We start from the raw sequence: 27,310 nt of genomic DNA on the forward strand, positions 1-27,310 counted from the left end.
AGTAAAAATGTAATTCAGATTGAGATGTTTTTTTATAGGCACAAATACCTTATACCAATTAAAAAGCACGATTCAATATCAAATTGATTGAACAGGATTATAAACAGGTAGGCATGGAAATAAGTCGACAGAATGTATAATGAGAGTTACTATACTGTGATTGAATAAGATTCGTACAATTAAAGTCCTTGATGAAGCTCAGACCAACGCCTCGAAGTCGAAAGTTAATGAAGGATCACAACTCGTGTCAGAGAAGTATGATATTTCTAGTATTATTGAACAAGAAAATCAATACTCTATAATGTGTAGTAAGTAAGTGTGGACGCATGTGTGCAAAGTAAAATAACCAATCGGCTCCAAAGGGAATATTAAGTTTGCGATTTTAAAGTCAGACCTTTGAAACAGGACCCTTCTTCAAGAGAAGTCATGCATCTTCGAGCAATTCGGGGAAATACAAGCTTAACGTTATGGCAATTATAGGAGCCTGATGACACCCACACGTAGGTCTTTTTCGCAGAAAATCCAATCCGCCATCGGCAGTCGGTCCACTTATAGCCTCAGGTACTCTCGGAAAAACGTCTCGGTGAAGTGGTCCTATGGTGACTCGAGCGACTGATCACAACAGACGCCTTGGAGTAACGCGCGGAGCCTTCCACATTATGTCTCGTTTTTCCTACAAAATAAACCTCATCCAACTCCTTTCTCTCCGAGGACTACTTGTGGACCCCAAAATACGAGGAGTGAAAGCCATAGCTGATTGCACGTCCACTGGGGCGCTCCTCATTAGGGGTTTCAGCCAACTGATGTAAACACTGATCATCACCTAGCCGACAAGAGGATACTCCCAAGCGACTTCAACTTTCTGTGCAGGCGGTTACCATGGCAACACAGAGAGCGAAGGGCAGCGAGCAGGCCTCAGCGCGCCAATTAAAGATGTCTGTTATGGAACCTGAAAAAATATCCCATAACAAAACAAACAAAACAAACAAACAAACAAACAAACAAACAAAAAACACACAAACAAAAAACGCCAACCGAACTCTTGTAATCTCTCATGGTGCAGTATAAGGAGCACTATGTAAAGGTAGATATGGTGCAAGACAAATTCATATGAATGATGTTCTAGTTATGATACAATGCCATGGGAACCATTTAAATTAGATCACATCTTATGACATCATGTTTCAAACTCACCCTTCTTTTAAGTTTCTTAGAGTTTAAGATAACCATAAGTGAAACACATGCATGGCTCGCATGAAATATAGGCCCATATACCAGCATCTGATCTAGTGTCAATCCAGGGCAACCCTTTTCCAGAACTAGTGTAAAATACCATCCCTGATGAAACAGGTCAAAATTCATCTTTCCTTTATTTCCTCTTCTTGAAAACCCACCTCCCCACTACAAGTGAATATAAGACGGTGTTGGGTTTCTGGATGCTGTTTGGTTAGCATTGTCGATTTGACCCCTCCTTCGACCGGCGGCCCTGATCCATTTTCCTCCCTTAGAAAACGGGGAGAGTTTCTCGGGCACCAGCATTGGATCCTCCGGGACATGTTAGTCGAGAGTCCCCGGGCGATTTGGCGGGAACGACTACGCATTCAAGCAGCCTCCGCAGAATAACGTGGAGGGCGTCTATCACGCTCTATTTGTCGGATCTCCTGGCTGGAGATTTGAACAAACACTTGGAGAAGGGTGGAAGAGCGACGGAAGAAGCATGCAGAGAAGTGATGTGGCTCTACAAAACACATAGTGTAAGTATCAGTGTGTGTGTGTGTGTGTGTGTGTGTGTGTGTGTGTGTGTGTGAGGGAGAGAGTGAGAGGGTGACTGAAACAGATGGACAGAGAGAAGGAAAGAAGAAGAGAGAAAGCAATAAAAGAGATGTAGACAGACAAGGTGACAGCGTCTGGCGATCTTGTAAGAAGAGCCTGGATAAACATCTAGCGAGTATCGAGGCATGCTCCTAAATCGGACATTCCTCTTTACAGAGAAATCCTCCGAGTATAAGTACATTACGATCTGAATGTCCGTTGGCATGTAGACGGTCCACTCTTTGTGTCCATCCATCAGGTAATTAGCAATTTGCTTTGTGGATTCTCCATCGAACTGCACATGAAGAGAAAGAAGAAATATACTCCCCACACGCCGTACTTTTACATCGTCAAACTTTATGGAGTAAGGCGACATCTCATTGTCGATACACTGACGTTTTACAGTTACCAGAGTACTGGAACATTTTCCTTTACGATACAATGCGGTAGGGAATGCTGATTGCATAATGATTAGACGAGGACGCGGGTAGAAGTTATCAACATGCTCACGAGCAAGGAAGGAAGAGTTGCAAATATTCACACATCAAAAGTAGGGTGGTTCCACAGGGAGGTACAGGTCTGTTACATGCATCTCGATAAGGCACGAAATCATGAACAAATCAGGGATGATTTTATATTTTCTTGTCCGGACATAACCCTTAGAGTTCGGGGGACCTTCCTGCAAGATCACGAAGCTCTGGGTACGTCTATTTTCGCCAGCATAAAACTTTCGCGAATTTCGCGAGGAGCAAAGATTCGCGAAAGTAAAATGCATGCGACACTTTCTTTTTTCTGTCTATACACAATGCATCGAATGCCAATGCAAATTGACGAAAGTTTCATGCCGCGAAAAAAAGATTCGTGAAAGTTTCACCCTGCGACAGTTTCTGGTTTTACCGTATGTGGTCTCGGACTGTTCCAGCGTCACATAAGGTGGGGAACCGCTTACACAGCCGTGTAGGTATGATTCGCACAACATGTTTTTATGACACATTACCTAAAACCATTCATTGCTCCGTCAAAAAGTTGTCAGAAATATTTGCATCAAAAAGTATACGTATATAAATATATATGTATATATATATATATATATATATATATATATATATAATATAATATATAATATACGATATATATATATATATATATATATATATATATATATATATATATATATATATATAATATATATATATATATATGTCGTAAGTGTAGGTGGTAATAGCAATGAATGGTAAGGTACAAAACCGTGTCTTTGTTCAGCCCAGGTGTCACGGGGGATGATGTCACAGATGAAATATATATCAAGATGCGCCTGGAAGATTTTTTTTAAAGAGGTGGTGCTTGACAAGGTGCACAAGAAATTAAGAAGAGATATTCAATAATAATTATAATGATGCATATTTCACGAAGTATTAAGTTATTTGGTTACACAGACCAAAAGACATCAATAGCGGTCAACATAAATTTGGATTACAGGGAACTTTAAATAGGACTCACGTTTATGTTCAACGAGATTTCATTTTTTCCCCTTCTTGCTGAGCCCGCTTTCCACGTCAAACCAAAGCTTATGGTGGTGATCTCTGTATTTTCTAAGTTATACAATGATATAACACACAATGCGTTTTGCCTAACGTTGCAATCTCTATATGGTGACAAATAATTATGTTACCAAATGCACCTACTGCAAGTTATTTGTGTCACATGACTATTCTTTATGATAATGCTGGATAAATTTTACTTCATCTTGATTATTTGAAGAAAACGCAGACATGCAAATAGGATAATGTAATATTTCGGGGCATAAATTATGGACTTTCAAAAATACAAAAGACAAGGATACACGAGACAATGCTCTCATATGGAATATGACAGAAACATTGGACGGCGCAAAGATGTGCTCTTTGTTGTTGTCGTTGTTGTTGTTGTCCTTCCTTGGAATTTTTCAGCATAATACATTCGAGCATTGCCTATGTCCAGACATATCCATGAAGTCATTGATAGTGTGGTTTAAATATTCTAAACGAAGGATTTTCGAGACAATCATGACGAAAAGTGAAGGAAATGTCCAAGGTTCGCTAACGTTTTTAGAGGCCGGCGTTGCGTGATTTATTTACCGCTGTGCAATCGAATCTCTGCTCGCTCAAGGATAAACTAATCCGATAGATTCTTGCTTTATTCATCATCCACTCACTGATTGATCGAGCCAATATGCGATTTTGTTTATCAAAATAGCACACCCATTGATCAACACATGGAGAATGAATCATCATTCTGTGATATAACCAAATGGCAAAGGGTTTTAGTTGTCCATTACCCGCCAGAGAGGAGGCCACAGACAACAATGAACATCAAGCAGAGGAATCTATGTAAAATGTCAGGGCACAGGACTTGGGCTGCGCAACGGGTCAGCGGGGTCATCTCACAAGACCGACACCCACGAGTCACACGGCCCACGAGATCAACATTGAAAAAAAAAAAGGTCTCTGAGTCATACAGCCCACGAGTCATACAACCCATGAGTTCAACACTAGGCAAATACGGCCTATGAATCAGCACTAGGCAAACAAGGCACACGAATTCGACATCAGGCAAACAATGCCTATACACGAGTTCGACACTAACCAAAAAAGGCCCACTAGTTCGACACTAGGCAAAAACGGCCCACGAGACCAACATTGTGCTTAATGTGTCGGTCTCGTGGGCCTTTTTTGCTTTAATGTCGAACTCGTGGACCTTGTTTGCTTAGTGTCGAACTCGTGGGCATTGTTTGCCTAGTGTCGGACTCACGTGCCTCATATGCTAAGTGTCGAACTCACGGGCTGATTGATTTGTGGGCTGTATTGATAACTCTTGGGCTGCATGACTCATGAGCTGTATGACTAGTGGGCTGTATGATTCACGGATGTCGAACTCGTAACATGCACCCGGCCAGCGTACCATAGTGGGGGCACTGTGGTACAGCGGATAAAACTCTTAACCTTCAAACGGAGGTTCGGAGTTCGAGTCCTGCTAAGCGCTCACGTCATTGGACTCATGATGTCCCTCTCGACCCAAGCGCGTAAGTTGGTACCTGGCGATGGTGGATTATTGATAACGGCAGGCTCCTTTGGAAGAGCAGTGTTGATATTGGAAGAGGCTAACCTTGGCAAATAAAACCATATACAATGCAGTGTTATAATTTTCATTCAATACTATGAAGTAATTTGGCATTTTCACACATGAAATGACGGAGAGGAACCAGTGCAATCAAGACATCGCCTTTTAGATAAAATAGTTGATATAATAAAGTTCTTGATATCAAGCGTGGAAGATGTGTCGAACTGATTTTGTTGTTGTTTGTGTTCATCTGTTTATTATTGCGGTCACGTCATTGTATTACTACTAGTGAAGCACCCGTTCTGAGCAGAAGCGACCAGCACACACCAATAATATATGCAGATCCACGTAAGTTATTTATCGTTCATGTTTACAAGTACTCCGTACTCTCTAAAACTGTTTTTTTCGTTCGTTGTGTTCAATTATGTATGTGCTACTTTTGCAATCATGTGACAGAAACAAACCTTTTCTCTTTGAAATCAAAATAATTTCACGGGTATTTCATGGTGTTGACAAAATGGGTGTTTTTCACGAGAATATCCTTTTTCTGTCGACGGTATAGGCTTTTTTTTAAATTTCTAAACGCCATACAAATTTTGATCATGACCTTGTTGTTCTCTCTAGAGAATGAACCATTCTATTAACACCCCTCCATCAAAATGATACACATATACAAATTAATGAAATATATATATATATATATATATATATATATATATATATATATATATATTATATATATGATATTATATTGCATGAATGTGCATGGCGTTTTCGATATAGATAGTTTGAGCTCGAATGGGTTTGACGTGTTTCACCGATAAAATCTTGCGCCCTACATTCAGTCACACGCATTACACGTTTCGGGTTGTTTCTACCTCATCGCTTAACAATAATCATTAAGTGACACATCCTCTCTCATCCATCATACAAGATGAATTGTCATCGTAAACTTAATCCTCCGTGGTTTCTAGCCTAAAGGAACATTTAATTTCATCCGCACCTCTTGTCGTTGTGTCTAATGCCGAATTTCTAAATTCCTCCGACGATTTCAATTAAAAATAAATTTGACGTATCTCCTCTCGACGTAACACGATTATAATTTTCCTAAAAGACAATTTCAGCCACAGGGAAAATAATTCTATTTGCATCGCAACGAAATCGTGCCTGAGGAAAGACTCTTAGAAAATAGTTACTTTGTTGATGCGTCATATTATATGGAAATCGTTTCTTCCGGTCTAGTTTTCAAGACAATGAACATTGTTTGCTCATGGGTAACAAACTGGAGACCCCGAGAATGCAACATTACATACCGGAAGCTATACTTCATCTGCAATTCACAATTCGGCCTTGAATCTTCCCTGTTGAATAGTCGGGGTTGCCCCCTTAAAGGTAAAATCCGTTTTTGTTGTTTTTTCACATGTGCTCAGAAAAAGAATCTATCAGGTGATCAAACTTAATGAAAGAGTGTCTTTTTCCTGACATAATATGTAATACAAGCCTTTACAGACTGGAGAAGGAGCAATTATTAGGAAGGAAAAAATTATATCGCACGAACAACTTGAACACGACAAGGTGACGACGACTTTGATTTTTGAGAATTGGTGACGACCGAGGTTCTCTTCTTACCCTTTAACAGCCTGATGAACCATCCACCGGAAATCCACGGGCAAACAAGCAAACTCTAATCTACGAAGAATTTGTATCTGCTTGCTTTCTCCGATTTTGCTCCAGCATACTATACTAGTCACAATCAGTCGTGCGTGTGAGTAAGCTGCAAGGTTATTGCTCTCTCATGATGGCAGAATGCCGACACAGCAGGACAATGCAGCGTTATCCCGCTTAAACGAATTATTGTTCAGATTTTCGTTTGTCGTAACAACACGCATTCTTTCTAGAAGAAAGATCGCGTTTCTTCGGTACTAATTATCTGCAAACAGACTTAATAAACTGTAGCAATACTTAGTATTTCTCACTACATCTTCAACAAATTTTGTAATTCTCTTGGGAAAAACGTTTAAAGGGTGTGTACAGTTCAGGATGAGGTGAGGATTTAGCTTTTAATGTTTTGCAAGATATTCAGAAACCACTCTATGAGATGTCCAAGAGTATGTAATTCCATGGGTATCAAAAGTTTATTTGATGAATATCGGTTTTGAAATGGCTGAGATATCCAAAAACAAGGTGAAACAAAGAAATCCTATTAAAGTTGTGGCTTGTCGCCTTTTATCATTATCACTTTTTTGATATCTCAGCCATTTGAAAGCCAATTTTCATCAAATAAACGTTGAACCCTTCTTAAAATTACATGCCCTTTCATATTTCATAAGAGGTTTCTCATTACCTCACTTAGGAATGTGCAAAACATGAATCCCCACCTCAACCAGTACTGGTACAGTCCCTTTCAGTATTTTGTGTTCTTTTGTTATTTTAAAGACAATCTAATGGGAAGACAATTTTTGCCGTCTGTGTCTTTTTCACTCTAATATCTATGCACTTTCACCTCATCCCCAATTAACACTTTCCTTCACTTATCACACTGCACATTCACTCTGCAAATACAAGTATTATTGTTGCTTTTATGTCATCTGTTGGGAGCGAGTGGAATCAAAGAACAACATGCACGTGACAACATATACTTTTGAGTCGCATCCACGCATGTGCAAACAGAATAATAAAGACACTTGACAAATAATATGTATATTAACATCAGAATTCCTACTCATTCTGCATATTTAATGACAAAACAGACATCAGGTGGTGTTTAAGATACACAGTTACTACAGCACACCAGCTCTTGGGTCACGAGTTTAATATCTGCTCAGGAGGTCTCGATCATTTGCAAGGAACAATATATGAGTAATACTGGTAGAGTCTGTTTTGTTAATGCTGGTATTTAGGGGCACATTTACTACAGGTACAGGGTCCCATTTCATAGAAGATATTAGGATGGCAACTCTTGGTGGGATGGCAACCTCACATAGCAATAGCCAATCAGGAAGATGGATTCTTGTCGTTAAAGAGTTGTTCTCATATCAACTATTTATGAAATGGGGCCCAGGAGAAGTCTTAATCCTCCTGAATAAAGTGTAATTCTGAAGTGTATGTTGTTTCGAGCACTTCCGAAAGTGTCAAGCATAGGTTTGAAGCTTAAATCCTGTGAAGAAAGTCCACCTGTGCACAACAAGTCCATATCAATGAACACAATGAAACCACCATACTACATGTAGTACATTCAATGCAATGTAGGTGTGAATGGTGATACCGAGATTGCCACTGAATATATCATCGTGCCTTCTCTTCACATTGACGAAATGATTTCAGCTTGGAAATTGACATAGCGAGGCAGTCATAATGTTTAAGTAGATTTTCCCTCCTCCACCTAAAGTAGAACGTTAATCATACGGAACCAAAGAAGATGAAGAAGACTTCCAAGTGGGAAATAAAGTATTAAGACACAGAACTTGAAATCTCACCATTCACACATACAATATTGCATTGAATGACTGTCTTGAACTTTCACTGTTCATTGATAGGGCCTTGTGGTGTGCAGGTGAACTTTGTTCACAGGGTTTAGACTTCAACCTCTGCTTTATACTTCCTGGCTTCCTCGAAGCAACCTACATTTCAGAACTATACTTTCTTCCGGAGAAAACTCTACCTGGATTGCAGTGAACGCACCTCTAAATACATGCATTTACAGATTTTTGGGTTGACACACATTATTAGCATCAGCTGTCACTAGTTCAGTTGCGCAAGCTAAGGGTAACAACGAGTGCTTCTCTCAGTAAATATGGGCCTCATGAAAGCTGACCTACTCTTCCTTCCAGCTTGGAACAGGTCTATAAAAGCAAGAGCAAGCCGAGACTTTAATCCCTTTGAAACATTAGGCAGACAACAGGATCCATGTAGGCATGACTCCAATTTCTCCAAGCTGGAAAGTAATCCATCCCCTGAGATACTGAGCTTCCAAAATGTGGACCAGCAATTAGGGGGATCATTGGTATGGAAGCAGAACATGGTAGGGGTGTGTCCCATTGGCCTAGTTAAGGATCCTGATCGAGTCTGGTGACAAGCACCTTATTAAAGAGGAGATAACAGCAATCTTTATTCACATTATACTAAATCCTCACTCGAAAACATCACACGAGGGGAGATTTAGAAAAATGAGTTCACGAAGTCAGGAGATCAGAGCATTATTAGCCTGTTGAGGACGGGCTTATTTCGCTACAACATGCATCTCCCACAGACACTTGCCAGAGTACACTCGGGACTTGTCCTCAATGGGTTAGGGAGTCTTTCAGCCAATCAGAAAAAGTTTGTGGTCCTGCCCATGCCTAACCCAGTGCTCCTTATACAGTACACTCCCTTTATAATGAACATGGTTACAACAAAATTTTGAACACAACAAAGTAAAATTCATATCATTTAGATATCTTAAACACTTTATGTGTTTGGATTTAATGAAATGTTGATAATATGAAAGAAAAAATGCCGGTCTGGAGGACTTTGTTATAATGGGAGTCGCCTGCATTCTTATCACTTCACTCTGATAAAGCCTGGATTGTGGAGGCAAATTCCTGTACTGTTCACTCACCACCAAACCATTCACTCTACGAGTGAGATGATTGGTTCCACATGCCTCATCTGTTTGTTGACTAGTTTGTTTGTATGTTTGCTTGTTTCACTTCTTGGCTGGAGGAACATCCTTGTTGAGCTTGTCCAAGTCCTTAAGAGAGGCTGTAGCTGAACCTCTGGGGGCTGGCTTGGCCTGCAAAAAATAAAATAGAGAAAGTTTTTTATATACACTAAACTTGCGCTCTAGCACATTTTGTATCAATAGTCACCCTCTGTACAAATGTATTACATGTAGTAAGATCGCAACTGCTAAAAAAAGAAAGAAAAATAGAAAAAAACAGTCATCTTCACCCCAACTGCATTGATATTCTCTTGTTTTCATTCAATAAGCCTTATCTACCTTCAACTATCTAACATAACGATGTCAGAAATTCAGAGGCTGGGAATTCGTTCCAAATTCATCCTGTCACGGCTGGCAACCAGGGATAACCTGGTGGTAGTGTCGCTGCCCTGAAAGCAGTAGAGATGACAGGTCTGATTCCCACCGGTTTCTTTCTCTGACAAATTAAAATGTAGATCAGCAGTTGCAATCTTACAAATACATTTGTACAGACGGTGACAATTGACAAAAAAAAAAAATCTGTCAATAGTGCATCTCCACCCCTCTGCACAAACATTCTTTTGCTTTAATACCCTCAACTTTCTTGTAAACATCCTTTGATAACTGAGGTATTCATGACAAAAAAAAAATGTCAATACTTTGAAAACAGACAAGTTTTTGCTGAAAATCAATATTTGTTCCTTTTGTTTGACACATATGTATCATCATGTCATAGTTGTATTTTTCCTTGTAATATGTGTTTTGTAGATGACAGATGACATATGGCTTGACTTTGCACACAGCTATATGCATAATGTTACTTGCAGCATATTACAGAGGAAATATTCTCACCACCAAAATACTACAAAGAAAATCTTAATTAATGGTTACTTTGAGAAAAGATAGCTGCATCTCTGCTTGACTTTCCCGATGCAAGTTGAAGAGAAAATTTGTGACCACTAGCCTTCTATGACATAAACTTTCTGGGAGTCTTTAAAGGGATGATATACAGTAGTATTGGTTGAGATAAAGATTAAGCTTAAAACTTTTTGCAAGATACTTAGAAACCACTTTATGAAATGTTACAGAGCTTACAATTCTAAGAGGAATTCAAACTTTACTTGATGAAAGTCGGTTTTGAAATGGCCGAGAAATCCAAAAACAAAGTAAAACAAAGTGATCCTAATAAAAGGCGGGTCCAGCGTTTTATTAGGATCACTTTGTTTGGGATATCTCGGCCCTTTCAAAACCAATTTTCATCAAATAAACTTTTGATTCCTTTTTGGATTATATGCTCTTTCATATTTCATAACAGATTTTTCATTATCTCGAAGAATAATCATAAAAGAACATAGGAAACCTGAAGCCCCATGTCAACGAAAACTGTACCATCCCTTTAAAGTGTCAAACCAAGAAAAAAAAAGAAGGATTTTAGAGACTTTTAAAAATAAACAAGACTGCTCACATTTCATTAGCAGCAGGGTTCTAGAAACCTGTTTCAGGCATTCAATTTGATTAGTATTGACTGAACTGACAAAATATTCCCTCCCGTGGAGTATACTAGAGTATATGTAAGACTTGGAGGGAGTGAACTTTAAGTGAACTCTTTGCATCAAAGACTATACAAAGGTCTTGAATAATGATTATACAAATCATGAAACAGATGCCAAGAATTGTGCAGGTGCTCAGAAAATGATGTAACGGTAAAATGATGTGTCGCAACAAGACTACAACAATTGAAAAGAGATGGGGTAAGGAAATTTCCTGTGAGGTTCATGGAAATGTCTTTTAGAGGAACATGAAGAATGGAAAGACCAAAGAGCACAAGGAGCACACAGTTCAGAGACAACGAAACACAAACGTGATCAGTTCCGATGATCCTCCCGGTAAAGTACATTGTGAAATGAGAGAGTTTAGAGTCTTATCCCCGGCCTTATCTCACCGACCAGAAGATGACTCCCAGATGATGCTGGGAGAAGAGAAATGGTTGCTAAGCTTCAGAGATACATCATGATGCGGAGGTAATCTTTGACAGAGACACAATCCATAATCAGTGAGAGTGAGATGATGTACAGGTACCAGGGGGAGTTGTCGCTTATCGACGGAGGACATTTGCTGGCTTAGGGCGGGAATGAGTGAGGGTCACTGTTCCCATCCTCTTTCGTTCTTTCTTTCACTTTCTATTTCTTTCAGTCATTTCCCTCATTTTTTTTTCTACCACATTCTTTCTCTTTCTTCTAATCTCTTCCATTTCTTTTTGTCTCTCCATCTCTCTCCTTTTCTTTCTCTGCTCTCTCTCTCTCCCTCTTTCTATCTCTATAATCTTACTATCTAGTTTCATTTTCTCTCTTCTCTCTCCTTTTCCATCTTTTCTTCTGCTGATTCTCCCTTCATGCTTTTTTTTTCATTTCATCTCTCACTTTCTTATATTTTTTCCCCTATCTCTCTCCTTTTCTCTCTTCTTTTCCTGGCTTTTTTCCCCTTTCTCGTGTTTCTGATGCTCTCTTCATGTTCCTTTTGTGCATATTTCTCATCTTTTCATCTTTTTATACATCTATCTCTTTTCCCTCCCTCCCCCTCTCGCATTTCCCCTGGTCTTTATATCATCTCTCCTATCTTTCTCTTCCCTCTCCAAATATATCCCTGATAAGTGGCTACATCTGCTGGGTATCAATCAGACATTAAAACATTGGCCCCCACATAAAAAAAAAGTGGATGCTGTATGGGAAGTGCGGCGCACATTCCAGTGTTAACTCTGCGTCATTTCACTCTCTCTCGGCATGCATAGAGGAACAGTTGGGGTCATTCATTTGCACAGATTTGAAAGGCGGACACTTCTGCAGTAATAGCAAATATTTCTGCGTGAAGTGACATTCATGAACCAAATTACTGTGTCATATTAATAGATTGACAGGCACTGACAGCAAAATGCATGAATCTTTCTAAGACAGTTGGGGACCTTGTCATGGAAGATGGACTGAGGATCTAAACGGCACACATGAAGCTTTGATCTTCCTCTAACTCCAAGATTTTACTGCTGCAGATAATCTGAACATACATAACGTAAATATGTGGGAAAAACTACATTAGTTCTCAAACATATATGTATATTTCCATATACACACAAACACAATTTTGTTAGTTTGGGTGTATTCATTTTTTTTTCTTAATGTGACTGAGGCCTAAATGAAACCCTAATAATACATGTATCATTAGATATCAATTTTCTGATTTGCAGTTTTAAACTTTTCCAGACTAAGCTATCCTGTGATATTTGTTGCAGGCAACAAAATGATTTTAACAAACCAAGCAGACAGACAGACATCCTAAGCAAAAAATTCCTCTGACACCATGGACATCAAAACATTGATATACCAGTCCTAGGCACTTAAGTATCAATAATGACAGAAGCTTGTAACCATGACATTTACTGGAATGTGTGTTTTACTACCAGCCTATCTGAATGCTGATACAACACTTGTAATCACACCCCCACCATGTCTCCTTGGTGGCACTGTGACGTAAAATGTCATAAATCACTAGTTGATTTTGAACTCGCCCCTGACGGACCTCATTTTTCCAGGAGCAGAAGCTGTTTCTTTATGAGAAAACACAGAAACACAGAACCTTTGTACTTGTTCAAGTCTATGCAGTATCTTTATTACCTGCATAGCTTAATGGCAAGATAGTGTGAGGCTAGAGAGGTGGAATTTCATCGTTCAAAGGTAATTTTCTTTAATGCTCCAGGATTTCTTTGGAATGGCTAGCTTTTTCTCAGGTAAAATACTCTCTCTGTCACTCTTGGTGTGTGGGTGCTAAAATGCACCAACATATCTTTTACTATTTGAAGAAGCAGATCAAATGAATGCTCCTCTATGCTGGATGTCCCACATTTTTTTTTTTTTTTTGGGGGGGGGGGCATTTTTCTCAATGCTTCAAAACTAGTAGCATTTCTAAAATTCTAAACATCAAAGTTTGGAATGAATTATGAAGACAGTTTCTCATTTTGCTGGCCAATAATGTGGAATACATTGCTAAAGGAGTTCTGCTCATCACATCATCAGTGTCAAATTTTCAAAGAAAATCTTCAGAAATTCTTGTGTTCTTTTTGAACATATTACTGCAAAAACAATTTAGCAATGTAAATTGCATTGATTAGTATCAATTTGGAAATGCGCTATACAAAAGACTCTTATAATATAGTATTATCTGCTCCTGGTTCTAAATCAAATGACAGAAATATAGTGCTGGTAAAATTCATTCTAGCTTTTGAATATTAGTAATTCCATAGCAAGATTATCATCTTAAACAAAATGCAAGTTTATACTGACGTATACTGATGTAAAATAAAGAGATTTAACTACATCTTATTGTTGAGGCATGAGATTAAAAAGAAAAATGGTTCTGTTGAAAGAGAATATAAACATGAGCCTCATTTTAGGATTTTCATTTTTATCTCTAACTTTAGACCAAACTAAATAACGCATTTTAGTATCATATTTAGCAAGATTATCATCTTAAACAAAATGCAAGTTTATTCTTTGGTAAAATAAAGAGACTTAACTATATCTTATTGTTGAGGCACGAGATCACACACACACACACACACAAAATGGTTCTTTCTGTCAAAAGAGAAAATAAACATGAGCCTCATTTTAGGATTTTCTTTTTCATCTCTCAGCCAGACAAAACTAAATAATGCGAGTCTGTCACTCACTTCGCTGCAAAGGAAGACATAATATGTACACAAATAGCCTGATAATCCCTCCCACGGATTAATAGGCTGCCGTATGTCTGTGTCACCAAAATGCCACACTTTCTAAGACAATCTATTACTGACAGGTCCCACGGGGAAAGAGGAGGGGCTTTCCAAAGATTATAGAGCTCTAATATCAGTTTCATAGACAGATGAAGTTCACCCGGCATGAGACTCCTTAATCTCAACTGGCAAAGCTTAATGGCAGGGTTGACGAAAAAATATGTCACATATTCCGGCTGGAACAGGCAAGGGTGGATCAGAGGCTGCCAGTCTGTGGATGCTACAGAGACTGCGAGGAATTTGAAGATTTGAAAGTATTGTTTTTCCCCAGGGGACTGATGAGATGGCTGGCACTTTTGCAAACTAATTTGTCTCTGAATGTTACTGTGTGTGTATGACATGGTGCGTGTCTGATTCTCTAGATGTGTGTGAATACGTTAACATGGCTTTGGCTTATCATCCCACATATTTTTTTTTTTAATTCAATTGTTTGCTAGTGGGCCGAGGGGGGGGGGGGAAGCTGGAGGGAGAAGAGGAATCATTGTGTCTCTGTTCTGTTCTGTATAAGAGCAGGTGCAATTGACTAATAAACTAGAAATGCGTTCGGAAAGGGCGGACCTCTGCCAAGCCAGCTAACCTTTAGCTTACATCATCAGCAGAGCACACGCTTTAGTGCGCATATATAAACCTCCAGAACGTGCAGAGAACTCTGCAAGTTCATTGACCTTTAATATACGCCAAAAGATTAAAAAATCCTTCAAAAATCTATGAAAATTCTCGGATCACTACCAAAATTTAGTCATCTGTTCTTTGTGTCATTACTGACTTTTCCTGCAAGTTTTGTCCAAATCTGTTCACAACTTTTTATTTTGCAAACAGACAAACCAATGCTGATGATCACTTAACCTTCTCCTTCTTGGCAGAGGTAATAAACATTACTCGGCATGTAATGAGTGGATTGATGAAGGATGATGATGATGGAAGGATGGTAGCAGCAGAAAATGCGGTAATGTCCGAAATATTCCAAAAGTCACAATGTGCCAATACATTATTTCTTTACATTGACATGCTAAATTAAGTTTATATCCATCAATGGTAGCTACTTGGTGATCACTGTATTCCTTGCTGGAATATGCAAATACCAACTGGATCATTTCCTTTTCTACTTGACAAAAATGCATGAAGGGTATATACTTTGTACAAGAAGACATGCAAAAATGTGTACCCGATATTCAGAAATGTGTTTTCGTCATTTAATTCTTGTGTGATTTTAGTTTATTTATGTCTTGTTTCCTATATCACCATCATACTGAATAGTATATATATCCATATGATTGTATGAAATACATTTCAGCTATATCATACAGTGAGAGAGAAAAAAATAAGCCAAAAATTAGCCATACATAAGGGCAATAGCTTAGGTATAAGGCTTGATCTTCCGACCCTTTTGACAGGCAGACAAAAAGTAAATAATTCTCTCACGAATTAGCAAATTTTTTATCTTTTCATCTGCCTTTGGGAAGATTTAGTGAAAAAAAAATCCATCCAGTCTTTCATTAATAAAGGATACTCAGTACAATTCTGGGTGGCCAATTTAATGTGGAAAAGATAATAACGTCTGCAACAAACATTATCCCAGAACTAGATGGGTAAGATTATTAGCTGAACTTTCAGCCAATCAGATCACAGAGATTCTGTGATGATTTTCCAAGAGAATTACATCATACAGCTTGCCACTGACTCTAAACCAGTGCAATTGATATCTACTGAAGATGTGAACTGAATATGAAGTCACTGCAAGTTTTCCAAACAGAGCTGTCCAAAAGCTGAGAGTTTGTCTGTCAGTCATTTTAATAAGATTCAGTCTATACCATACACACAAACACACACACACACACACACACACACACACACACACACACACACAAACAAACACAAACATAAACAGTCATTAATGTACATACAAATGAAAAGTAGTACTAGTATGCACCACAGAAACATATATCAGCAAAGCTTCTTCACACAAGCATGGCTTTGCTTCTACTTCTAAATTCAAAGTGACATCTCCAACAAATTAGGATAGAATTTGATGAATAGTTTGATGTTGTCATTCATCTGAGAGCTACTAGTATAAATTATATCTTTCCATTTTTTTAAAAGCAAGTTTGATGCTTATTTTCATTGTGTAGAGAAATGCTTTTGAGTTTCTTCTGTATCAGGTTTTATTTCATTCTTCATGATGCTTTTAATAACAACCTGTTTACCAATGAATTGTCAAAATGGGAAAATGATATTGATTAAAAAAATGAAATGACATACAAACAATAACGATACTGGTATTAACCATGTATGGCAGAATCAAAACAACTATATATATCAATGGATTCAAAATAACAAGCCAACCAGATCTCACAACTTTGAAATCAAACTATAAAATATATACAAACTACAAAATTGCAACAAAAAACCAACAACAACTCACAAACAAATTGAGACTGATAACACTATCCCTTTTGGCACAGGTGACTCTAGCATCTAGTTTAAACTAGAGAAAAAAGTTTATCTCTGGAATTTGAAGTGGACATAGGTATAGTTTGATGGTCAGAGTATACACACATGTATATTCAATAGGGGGGGGGTCTTCACTCGTTCTCTCCTTTCTTTTCATTTGTGCTATTGCTCAGGGTGTTCATCAAAATGGAGGGATTGTGATGAAAAGGTCAATCATGCGTCTCATTTGAAAAAATAAGGGCTCATAAAGAGTCTGGACGGTGACGAACGGTGTCATCGTCTGTGGTGGTTGGTCCAAATCACTCAAAACGCCAGAAAGTTGATTTCTCTGGTGGGGGACATGGATACCCGTAACGCATACGAGCAAAGAATAACAATGGCTGGACACTCGCTCTCTCACATCATAAAATGGCAATGATCAAGGAGAAAGGATTCGGACCGCTGATGAAAGGAAAGGTTGTCATTTAATGCCTTTCAGAAAAAAAAAAACTCGTTCAGCACTCTACAGGGACTCTTCTGCAATCGGCCCCCATAAAAAAAAAAGAAGCAAATTGGGCCCCTGTACACAAGGCTCACTGTCATATCGTGGAGACATGTGATACTGCGTTTTTCTTGTCTTATTCTTCGTTCAAAATGCAGCCAACTTATCATCAACGAAACCTTCATTTGCGATGTGGGACAAACTTCAGCTACATCTCGAGTCCTATTACCTCATTTTGCCTGTTACCATCAATTAATCTGTGTTTTTTTAAAAGCAAAGTCTGCTTTCTTGTTCTTTCAGTGTTCTCTGAATATCTAGTCAAATTCCAGTAGAGCAGCTTGCCAAGTTTTAATGGAGTGTACAGAAGACACCTGATTCAAATCAGCGTTGCAGCAGGTATAAGGACCATCTGCGTTTAGCAAAGAATACCCACAAAACCACAAGTGACATTAGCCCAAAGGTCTTGCAAAACAGGATGCTGGCATATGATTCTTTACTTTGGTGGACTGAAAAATAAAAAAAAGTTTCCCTGTAAATGTTATGAATCCAATGCTGATTGCAGCTCCCTGTATTCTGTATGTCACATTCTAGGCCAAGGTGGAAATGGTGGCATCCAAGCTTACATGATATACATTCTAGAGACACATCATGAGCATCTGCTGACAATGAATCATGGAATCTGATAGCATTTTATTTTTTATTTGATTTCCTTCATACCAAGATGACTTTGGGTTACCTAAAGAAGGTAATGTAATTTGAGAGTGTTCCACATGTACACAGAGGCAATGAGAGTCTTTCAATACTTTGTGTGAATAAGTTTGGTGTTTTAACTTCATGGGGAAGTAGGTATGCTTAATTTGGTGCTTAGAGATAGCAATTAAAGCAAGTTGAAAATCAGTTCTCTGTCAATGTAGGAGATATGTGCCTTCTGAATGTCGGTTCACACTACATGCAAGCTCAAGGAAAGACAATATGAAGAGAAGTCGAACTCAGCCTACTTGTAAAGAAAAAGAAAATGGAGCAAGTCTCCTTGGGATATATGTAAAATTTACAGTGTAAGAATCTTCCTGTTCACACTACAATGAAAACTCGGATTTCACACACTTCAGTATGTGATTTGGGGACAGTTGAACAGCAACTTTCATTGTTAAGTTACAAGATTTTCATTGTCATGATGAATATGGATAATAAGATCATAGGAAAAAATCATGAACAGCCAACCAAAGAAAGGAAAATTAGAACATTTTCAGAGACAGTAAAACTGATGGACAGAACAAGAAAAAGAATGAAAACAGGAACTGCAGTCACACTAGCAAAAGATTGCAAAGACTTCGCAAAGTTTGCTTATCCATTCACAGCAGCAGCCACAATTTTTGATTGTTTGGGTCACGGGTGTGCACATGCAAAAAAAAAAAAGAAGGAGCATGCTGTCTGATAGCTAATGATTGTGATGTAACAATGCACAAGCGTACATCCAAATGAGAGTGCACTTCAAAAGCACCGACGGAGGACTGGTCACATGAGAAACTCAGCAAAGTTTTAGTTGCTAGCGTTCACACTGCCAAAGATCGAAAAGATTGGCAAGGGTCTTCGTGAAAAGTTTGGTGAGAAGTGTGTGGTCACACTGGCAGAACTTCGAGATCTTAAAGATTTTTGCCAGTTTTTGCCAGCAATTTTTTTTTTGCCAGTGTGTAAGCGGCTAATGTTAAGGCGGAGGAAATAAAAATATCAATATTTATACACAGCAGAAAGCAAAGCAGAAATGGATAGATAGACAGGTAGACAGACAGATTTATAGACAAATAGATAAGATTGATAGACAGATAGCTAGACTGAGAAATGGATAGACATCAGACTTGGAAAAGACAGAGAAATGTAGGTTGCTAGATAGTTATATCATTAGATATAAACAGATGGATGAACAATGGTAGAATTATTACATACACAGGGTTATGAGCAATAAGTTACAAAGTCTGAGAAAAGAAGGAAAGAAGGGGGCTCAGAAAAAATACCTGGCAGAGTTGGAAAGTTTGATAGCTAGATGGAATGGACATCAAACAGTGGGAGTGAATAAACAAAGCAGAAAGACAGATTGAAGTAATATTTCAAGGATAGATACAAACATAGATGCACAGATTGAAGAAGGAGAAGGGAAGAAAGAGAGAGACAGAAAGATGAATTACAAGAGGCAGAGAGAAAAGATATTGGTCACCAAGTCACAAACTCCTGAAGGGGGCGAGCTGGGAAGGGGCTCGGAAGTTCAAGAGACTCATCTGCATCTCGCTGAAACGGCTGGGAGGGGATTCCCAGGTCCGAGATCGGCGTCTCACCCACGCCCACTTGATTCATCCCGGTCCGGAGCTCTCACAGGTGGCCGAAAGAGGGTCAGTAAACAATGACCGGAGTTAGTGGACGGGAGGGCAGGATGATCCATGCTGAACCTCCACTTCATGACCCAGTTTAAGCATTGCAAAGATATTTTCTGCATCCATTATGGGGAGATGCTGAATTAAGCGGCAAATTTAAAGGTAGTCTGTTTGCTATAAACGTTTTAAACCACATACAGCAAACAAAAGTACAGTTTTCAAGAGCAATACTACACTTCAAAAATGTATATGATCGATGAATAAGCAGGGATCCAGCTTGATAAAGTATAAGTAATATCAAAGCTTTTTAGTGATCATTTTTTGCCCTCATATTACAGTGTACATCAACTTTACAAATTACATCAATTCTTTGTGAAAAAGTCTGCTTCTGTGTCTACTCTGTAACAGTTTACGGGAGAAATTAGCCTGTGCAGCTTGATAAAGTATAAGCAATATCAAAACTTTTTTGTGATCATTTTTTCCCTCATATTACAGTGTACATCAACTTTACAAATTACATCAATTCTTTGTGAAAAAGTCTGCTTCTGTGTCAAACTCTGTAACAGTTTATGGGAGAAATTAGCCAGTGCATCCCAAGTTCATTCACAAGTATTCCCTACATGGCATACTTCGTTCCTGCATGTAGCAGAATACTCTCATTCCTGAGGCTTTTTTTTTAAATTTTATGCTAAACAGCAAGCAGCAAAGTTATAGCCTGATCCCAGCATGCTGTGTCATAATCTTGTCCTTGTTGGTCACAACTTTTTCTATGCTTGAGCATGGATGTTGCTGATTGTCAGGCCTTATCATACCACATATCTCAGGCCTGACAATGAGCAAGTCTAACAGTTGATCTAAGCCACTCTTACAGTCCCTTCTATGACACAATTACCCAGTCCCACATGTGCAATATGATGCTGGTTCTGAAACATCATTACCATAATTGACTCACAATACTGCACTTCACCCACGCGTGACTATCTCAACAACAGAAAAATATTCTCTGAAATGTCAGGTAAGCAAACTGCTCATTTTTTGGCTAATTTCACAAGTTTCCATATGAAGCATTTAACCCTTTTCAGTCTGTGATGAGGAAAAAAAAGAACAAAGCAAAACATAATGCCCTTCATAACAAAATGGCTTTTAACAGATATGAAAATGAGGCATCTTGGTATTGTCGAACACAGAGCATGCCCTCTAGGTTGTGAGAAACCACATCCGTCAGGATTCGACTACAAATACCAGGTATTTCTATATTCACACCATATTCCTCCTTCTTCCCCCACCCCCCCCCCCCCCACCCGTTCACCCGTACTTCTAGATCTCACATCCTGAGGATGCATACACTCCCGCTCATTAACTCCAATGAGGTTGAGTATGCCTTACACGTCCCCGCTCTCTCTCTCTCGCAGTCTGCAAACCTGATTCGGAGGGGCTTGCATGCGCAGCTCGCTGCGGCGGTGATCGAGTTACGCAACTTGGGTCCAAACTCTATCCACGACCACAAACAACATGCAGTGGGTGGACTCCCAAGTTCTCCCTAACATTCTCTCATGGCTAAAACTGGTTTACGATTTGATCATGACGTCTAGAATGAGCAATGAATCAGCAGACAATACAGAGGGAGAGCCAAGGAGTGGTATGAGGCATCAGTAGAAAAAAAAAGTTAAGAGAGAGAGAGAGATAGAGATAGATGGATAGCGAAAAAGAAGAAGGAATAAATATACAACAAACCTACACTACAAATATCAACAAATAAGCTGTTGATGTGTACTAGCACCAGCATGCTAAAGAAAATAAACACATAACAAACAAACACTAACGATGGACTTTTTGCCTCTAATGTGAAGTGAAATAAACATCCATACAACCATAATCCTATTGTGTTCTCCTAGAACACTAAGATAGAGGTTAACATGACCAGCAACGGTCATTTCCTGACCCAAGAAATTAGAATGCCTCGAAGGTAAATCACCGCAGACACTCTTGATGCATACATGACGAGAACCTCAATAAATCAAACATCAAAGCGTATTAAAAGGGATTGCTATATGACGACAGAATGCAATGTGTGAGGATACATCAGGATCCCAGGGAAGGTCATTAAATCTTTAGACTTCACATTGATTTGGATGACCTTCTACTTTATTACACTTGTTACAGCATTCCAGTCACACTCTGTGTATATGCGGCCGTAAATTCTCCCGAAGTAAAACTTACATTACTGCCACAATCTAACAATTTTCCGAAAAGATGAACACCATCTCAGTTTAGCATAGTATAAATCATATCCCATGAGTAAATTCGCAAATTATCTCCACTGCAGACAGGGAGAAGTGTTCAATACTGATTTAATCTCTGACCATATTGAATCAGTGATTGCAACTCATTTATTATTCATTTTCTACAGACAAACATACCGTGATTGGGGTCAGCTGCAATGATTAAATTGATTACGGCCTAACCCCTGGCACTGACGTCAAAATATTTGATGATGACAACTCGACGGTGAGAGTATTAAAGAGATGTAGATTTACTGGGAGCTGGTCAAGCGCATATGCTGCAAAACAAACCACTAATTCTCTGCTACCAAATTTGTCAAAGCCCGAAAACAATTGGGACGTGGACGTCAATTATTCGCAGTAGGCCTTTCATTCACAGAGAAGAGCCAGTAATCATTTCAGGCGATGTTCATTATTCTAAAGGTTTGTTGATGTGAAAATGAAATAAGGTTTGTTATTCTGAAGGTTCGCTAATCTGAAAACAAAATGAGGTTTATTAACTCAAATGTGGAAAAAAAAAGCGTGCACAATCAAACCCTGGAATTACAATCCTCATTTTGTTTGAAGATTAACAAACCTTTACAAAAACCAACTAAGGCCATTATTTCATCAGTTGTAAACATACATATATACATATATCATATGTCTGGTGCATACAAGTATATATGAATGAATAGACCTAAACATACATTTATACATGTATGTATGTATGAATTTATATGTGTATATAGGTACGTATACAAACAAATATAGCTTAATACACAAATTAATGTATCTCTGCTTGTATGCGTGTTGCATAAGTGCATACAAGCAAATGTATATGCAGACATTATATCTCTCTGAAGGCACATGAATTTTGATCTTGTAACAGTTCTGGAGAAAGCACACGAGACCCGACCAAGTCCCGGAATAAGAATAAGAAAATAAATGATAAAGAGAAATAAACTCGATGACATTGTGACTGAAGATGAAGTGCTTTGAGTGTAGACCAAGAGTGGTAATGAGACCGCTATACCAAGGGGGGCAACCATAAAACATTAACCATTTAATAAGCTGGAGATGAGGTGGGCTGCCCCTAGGAGGTCAATTATGCATGAGACCATCTTAACGCCTGACAGGGCTCATTGGCGCTGTAAAGACAAATTCTACAGAGGAGTGAACAGTAATAGAAGAGTTCATAAACTCACTCTGCTCAAGTACAGGGGACACCATCTGATTGGGACAACATTCATTTCTACACTGGTATCCTGCATGAATGACACCTCCGTCTAATTCATACCGATTCTACCATAGGCAGATATATATTTAACCTCTTCCACTGGTATCTTATAAAACAACACAAACTAGATGGCATTGAGACCAATGTCGCACTGACAACTATCATCCTCAGTGCATCCTTCCTCTTACACTGAACAAGAATTATAACATAGGAGACTCACATATTCCAGTAATGCAGCGATGTAATTACATTACAATAACACTTGCTCAACAAGTCCATCTGTGTAGAATTTATGCATGCTTTCTTTGTTCCACTTCAATGAGCACCCAATCATGCATTCTTACATCTGTATGTGAAGCTGTCATGTCATCATCCTCGTTCACTGTGATTTGCAATTAATTTTGAAAACATTCTTATACCTACACCAATCACTACAAATTCTGTAACTCTTTACCAAGTATAACCAATTAACAAATATTAAAAGTCTGAAAATCATACAAATGTGTCCTTTAAATGTCAAGGTTTCTTTTCACTGACTATTGGCGATGGCTGCATGTATAGGACTTACAAACATATATGTATTGATAAACTATAGATCAATTTTCTGCAACACTAATATACTCCTGAAAGAAAAATGGGCTTTAAAATGTTGATTGTATTCTGAAATTATATTTCATTTTGGCCACGATACTGGTACCAGCAAAGAACCTTCATTAGCCATCACCATGGCGACCGTTTCCCTACAGTCCCCCAGCTCTTAACACTGGCTTCTCCTCTGAAATATAATGATGGGTCATCTCTGTGATAATTAAAATTCTCTGTGTGCGGCACTAAAATATGTATTATTTCTGACACCCGCACTTATGGAATTTCATCCGAGCAGAAATAAAAAAATATGCAAACACAGAGGACCATCCCTTTTTTGATAGATTAAGACGGAGAAGACAAAATTTCTTTCGAGGAAAGCGGGCATATGTATGCATATTGATATCACGATGCATGCTTCACTAAGATTACAATATCTCCAGTGGCTAGTTCACAAATTATGTCCAAGACTGTGTACTACTTTACTCCACACTCCTTTCCCACTCACCTCCCCCCCCCCCCATCCATAACGGATAAACAGAATTTATCTATTTTACCCCGTCAACTCAAAAATACTTCAAAAGTTTACCAAAAATTTATGGATTTTGAATTCTGGAGTTATGAAACTTGTCCAGACACTTTCCATCGACAAATAATTTGTCCTAATCAAATAAAAACCACCCCTGAAACAGTAAGAAAGTAAGCCATCAGATAAACAGCCTTTTGACAAAATCACTTTAAGGTTTAAAATGTGGTGAAGTATAGAAGAAATGCAATAGCTCAATCAAATGTCATATCTTCCTAAGTTGCACTGCGCCATAATGAAAGGAATATGATTCATCAAGTGCTGTGGTTTATGAAAGGAAATCTACTTCTCAAACTTTCACAAGGTAAATCTCCCTACATAGCTCCCCCACGATTTTGAGCTCCGTTCGGCCTAAAAGTACTGCCCTAGGACAGCTGACAAGCATTCTGACCTTAGGTATATATGACACCTGCTTGGCACCTGTAATGGCCTTGCCTAGCTGTGATCTCACTGAAATATCAAGTCCGGCTTATGCTGACAGATCGAGTCCATCAACCGCCCACTTCTTTGATTGAGATCACTACGTGGCCCTGATATCATTGAATGGTAAATGATGAAACTTCACGGCTCAAGCCAAAAATACTTCTTAAAATACGTTTATCTCTGTAAAAACATTAAAAATTCAAGGCCATCACCAAGAGGTGTAATTCTGTGCTCAACTGATTGTCGTTCCATTTTAACCCATTGAGGACGAGTCCAAAGAATACCCGGGCAGGTGTTTATGGGAAATGCATGTTATGATAGCAAAATTAGTCTGTCCTCAATGGGTTGGGCAAGCGAGTGTTTTATGCAAAATTTGCTACTGAATTGTTTTCCTTCACAACCTAAGAGCTCATCCAACCTTGTCCTGCCTAGCAACAATTAATAAATGTAAACTGGTTCTGATGCAGGTTATAACATCAGATTAACAGAAAGCTATGCAAACCAGATGAAAATATTGCAAATTTTTCATATCGCTTAAAAGTATTTAGAGATTGCGATATCTTATGAATGAAAATTAACATTATTATTGAGGATGTCATTGCCAAGCAATTGCAAAATTTTGCATGCAAAAAAAGACGACATAGTCAGGATATCAAAATGTCAGTAGAGATCATGAGTAAAGGTCAGCAAAATATAGCAGAAGATTGTTTCAACAGCAAACGATAATCATTTGGGATACAACTATGCTGCCTCACTGGTCAAAAAATGCTGTAAACCATGACTAAACTCCTTTTCAGAGATTCATGGCATTTCATATCACTTCCAAGCTGATAGACATTCTGCCATTCTGAAGAAATTTATAAGAGACATTCACGCTTTAAGGATTGATATTCAACAGTTTGCCATATACACAACAGACAGAAAAAAAAGGGAAAGGAGGAGTGGAAATTGATGCTTGATTCACAGACTTCCTGAGTCCTGCTCTCCATGTCTAATTCATCACAAAAGATTGATTCCAGTGATTATGGAGTAGATCATGTGAGCAGATAGCAAAGTATACAAAGCTTTGCATGGTCTAGTTCCTCAACGAAATGATATTGTATTTAGCGGCCCGCTGGGACAGGTTAAGCCACTCATATATCACCACATATGATGAGTGAAAAATGGAAAACTCCAAATTTCTTTCCTACAGCAGAGAAGAAACTGGAGAAGAGAAGAAAAAGCAGATGCAAACTGTGTCATAAACTGTGGTGCTAGAGATAAAAAAAGGATATTCCCTCTCCAAATCAAGAGACTCCTAAAATCTAGGCGAGAGTTAAATTGGCTCATTTCTATCAGCGAGGCACGCGAAGAGCCCCCTCGCTCTTATCAATCCAATAAGGCACATTGTGCTTCCTTGATACGGACATCCATTAGCATAAATCACCTCACGGTTCCTCCATTTTGGTGTAATCTGGGATACGCAAACTCCTGATCCGGTGTGATTTTAGCGATGATTTACGACTTCTTACTCTACCTTTCCCTGTGGGTGTGTTGTTGTTTGTTTGTTTTGTCTTGTTGCGTGTTTGTGGTGAGGATATGTCTCCAGACGACAGAAGTTCCCCCATCATCCTCCACCCCCCCCCCCCTTCACTGATGAGCAGGAAGTACCATAATGGGCAAAATGAGCTTTATTACACCTCATCATGGAAAAGTGTCAAAAATAATGTCGCATTGAATAAATATGAGGGAAGCTTCACTAACATAATTGACGGAGTGCATAAATTCATAAGGTAGGTTTTGCATACATCCAGGCATCAGAGCATGTGTTTAAAAGATGCATTTGGTCAAATAATGTGTTTGATGGAATACAAGTGGTCTTCTTTTCTTTGAATGTAACAAAAAACAATCAGAAAATTGTCGAACTATGTAAAACAAACTCTTAAGACCGAGTTTAAAGTGTTAGTATATAAATGCATCACATTAATGCTTGAATACTATAGGGATAGAGATTACTTGTTTTTTGAATGAAGACATATCATTTATATCCCATATGTTTCTCTCTCTCTCTCTCTCTCTCTCTCTCTTTGCTGTTTTTCACATGTGAGTTATTGGATATATCCTTTCCTTGTCAAAACAAATGTTCCTTTTTTGCATTTTCACCAATCACTGCAAGTTTAATTCCTTGCCTTTTCATAAAAGGTTCTGGAATAACAATTTGACTGTGAAATTTGCTATTTGAACATGCACTTGTTGTCATTGACCTTTGACCTCAAGACACGAGTAATGCTACATTTATTATTATGCAATAATCATACACAATATACAAACATTATATAAAAGTGTAAAACCAGAAATTTTCGAATGCATTTTAATTTCGCGAGAGTCAAGACTTGTGAAATGAAAATGCATGCAAAAGTTCCTGTCTACACTATATGCATTGAATGCCAGTGGTAATTCGCAAACGTTCATCCTGCAAAAAAAAAGGCCTTCTTCTCAAATTTGCCACAACAAAAAAAAATTCATGCTG

At 38.5% G+C, this 27,310-nt stretch overlaps 2 protein-coding genes across 2 annotated transcripts in view; one reads left to right on the plus strand and one right to left on the minus strand.

Moving 5' to 3' along the window:
* Positions 1 to 27,310, plus strand: part of LOC139723414 (pre-mRNA-processing factor 39-like) — a 444,659-nt gene that overhangs the window by 243,756 nt on the left and 173,593 nt on the right. The window lies entirely within an intron of this gene.
* Positions 9,210 to 27,310, minus strand: part of LOC139723409 (arginine-hydroxylase NDUFAF5, mitochondrial-like) — a gene marked incomplete at its 5' end in the record, with an annotated part of 122,988 nt that continues 104,887 nt past the window's right edge. Inside the window, one exon of the mRNA XM_071634654.1 lies at positions 9,210 to 9,682. Within this exon, the coding sequence (XP_071490755.1) occupies positions 9,596 to 9,682 (87 nt within the window). The remainder of the gene's footprint in view (positions 9,683 to 27,310) is intronic.

The sequence above is a fragment of the Diadema antillarum genome, unplaced genomic scaffold (genome assembly GCF_040938485.1).
Source record: "Diadema antillarum isolate AM-2024a unplaced genomic scaffold, OU_Dant_1.0 scf00000188, whole genome shotgun sequence".
Lineage (NCBI taxonomy): Eukaryota > Metazoa > Echinodermata > Echinoidea > Diadematoida > Diadematidae > Diadema > Diadema antillarum.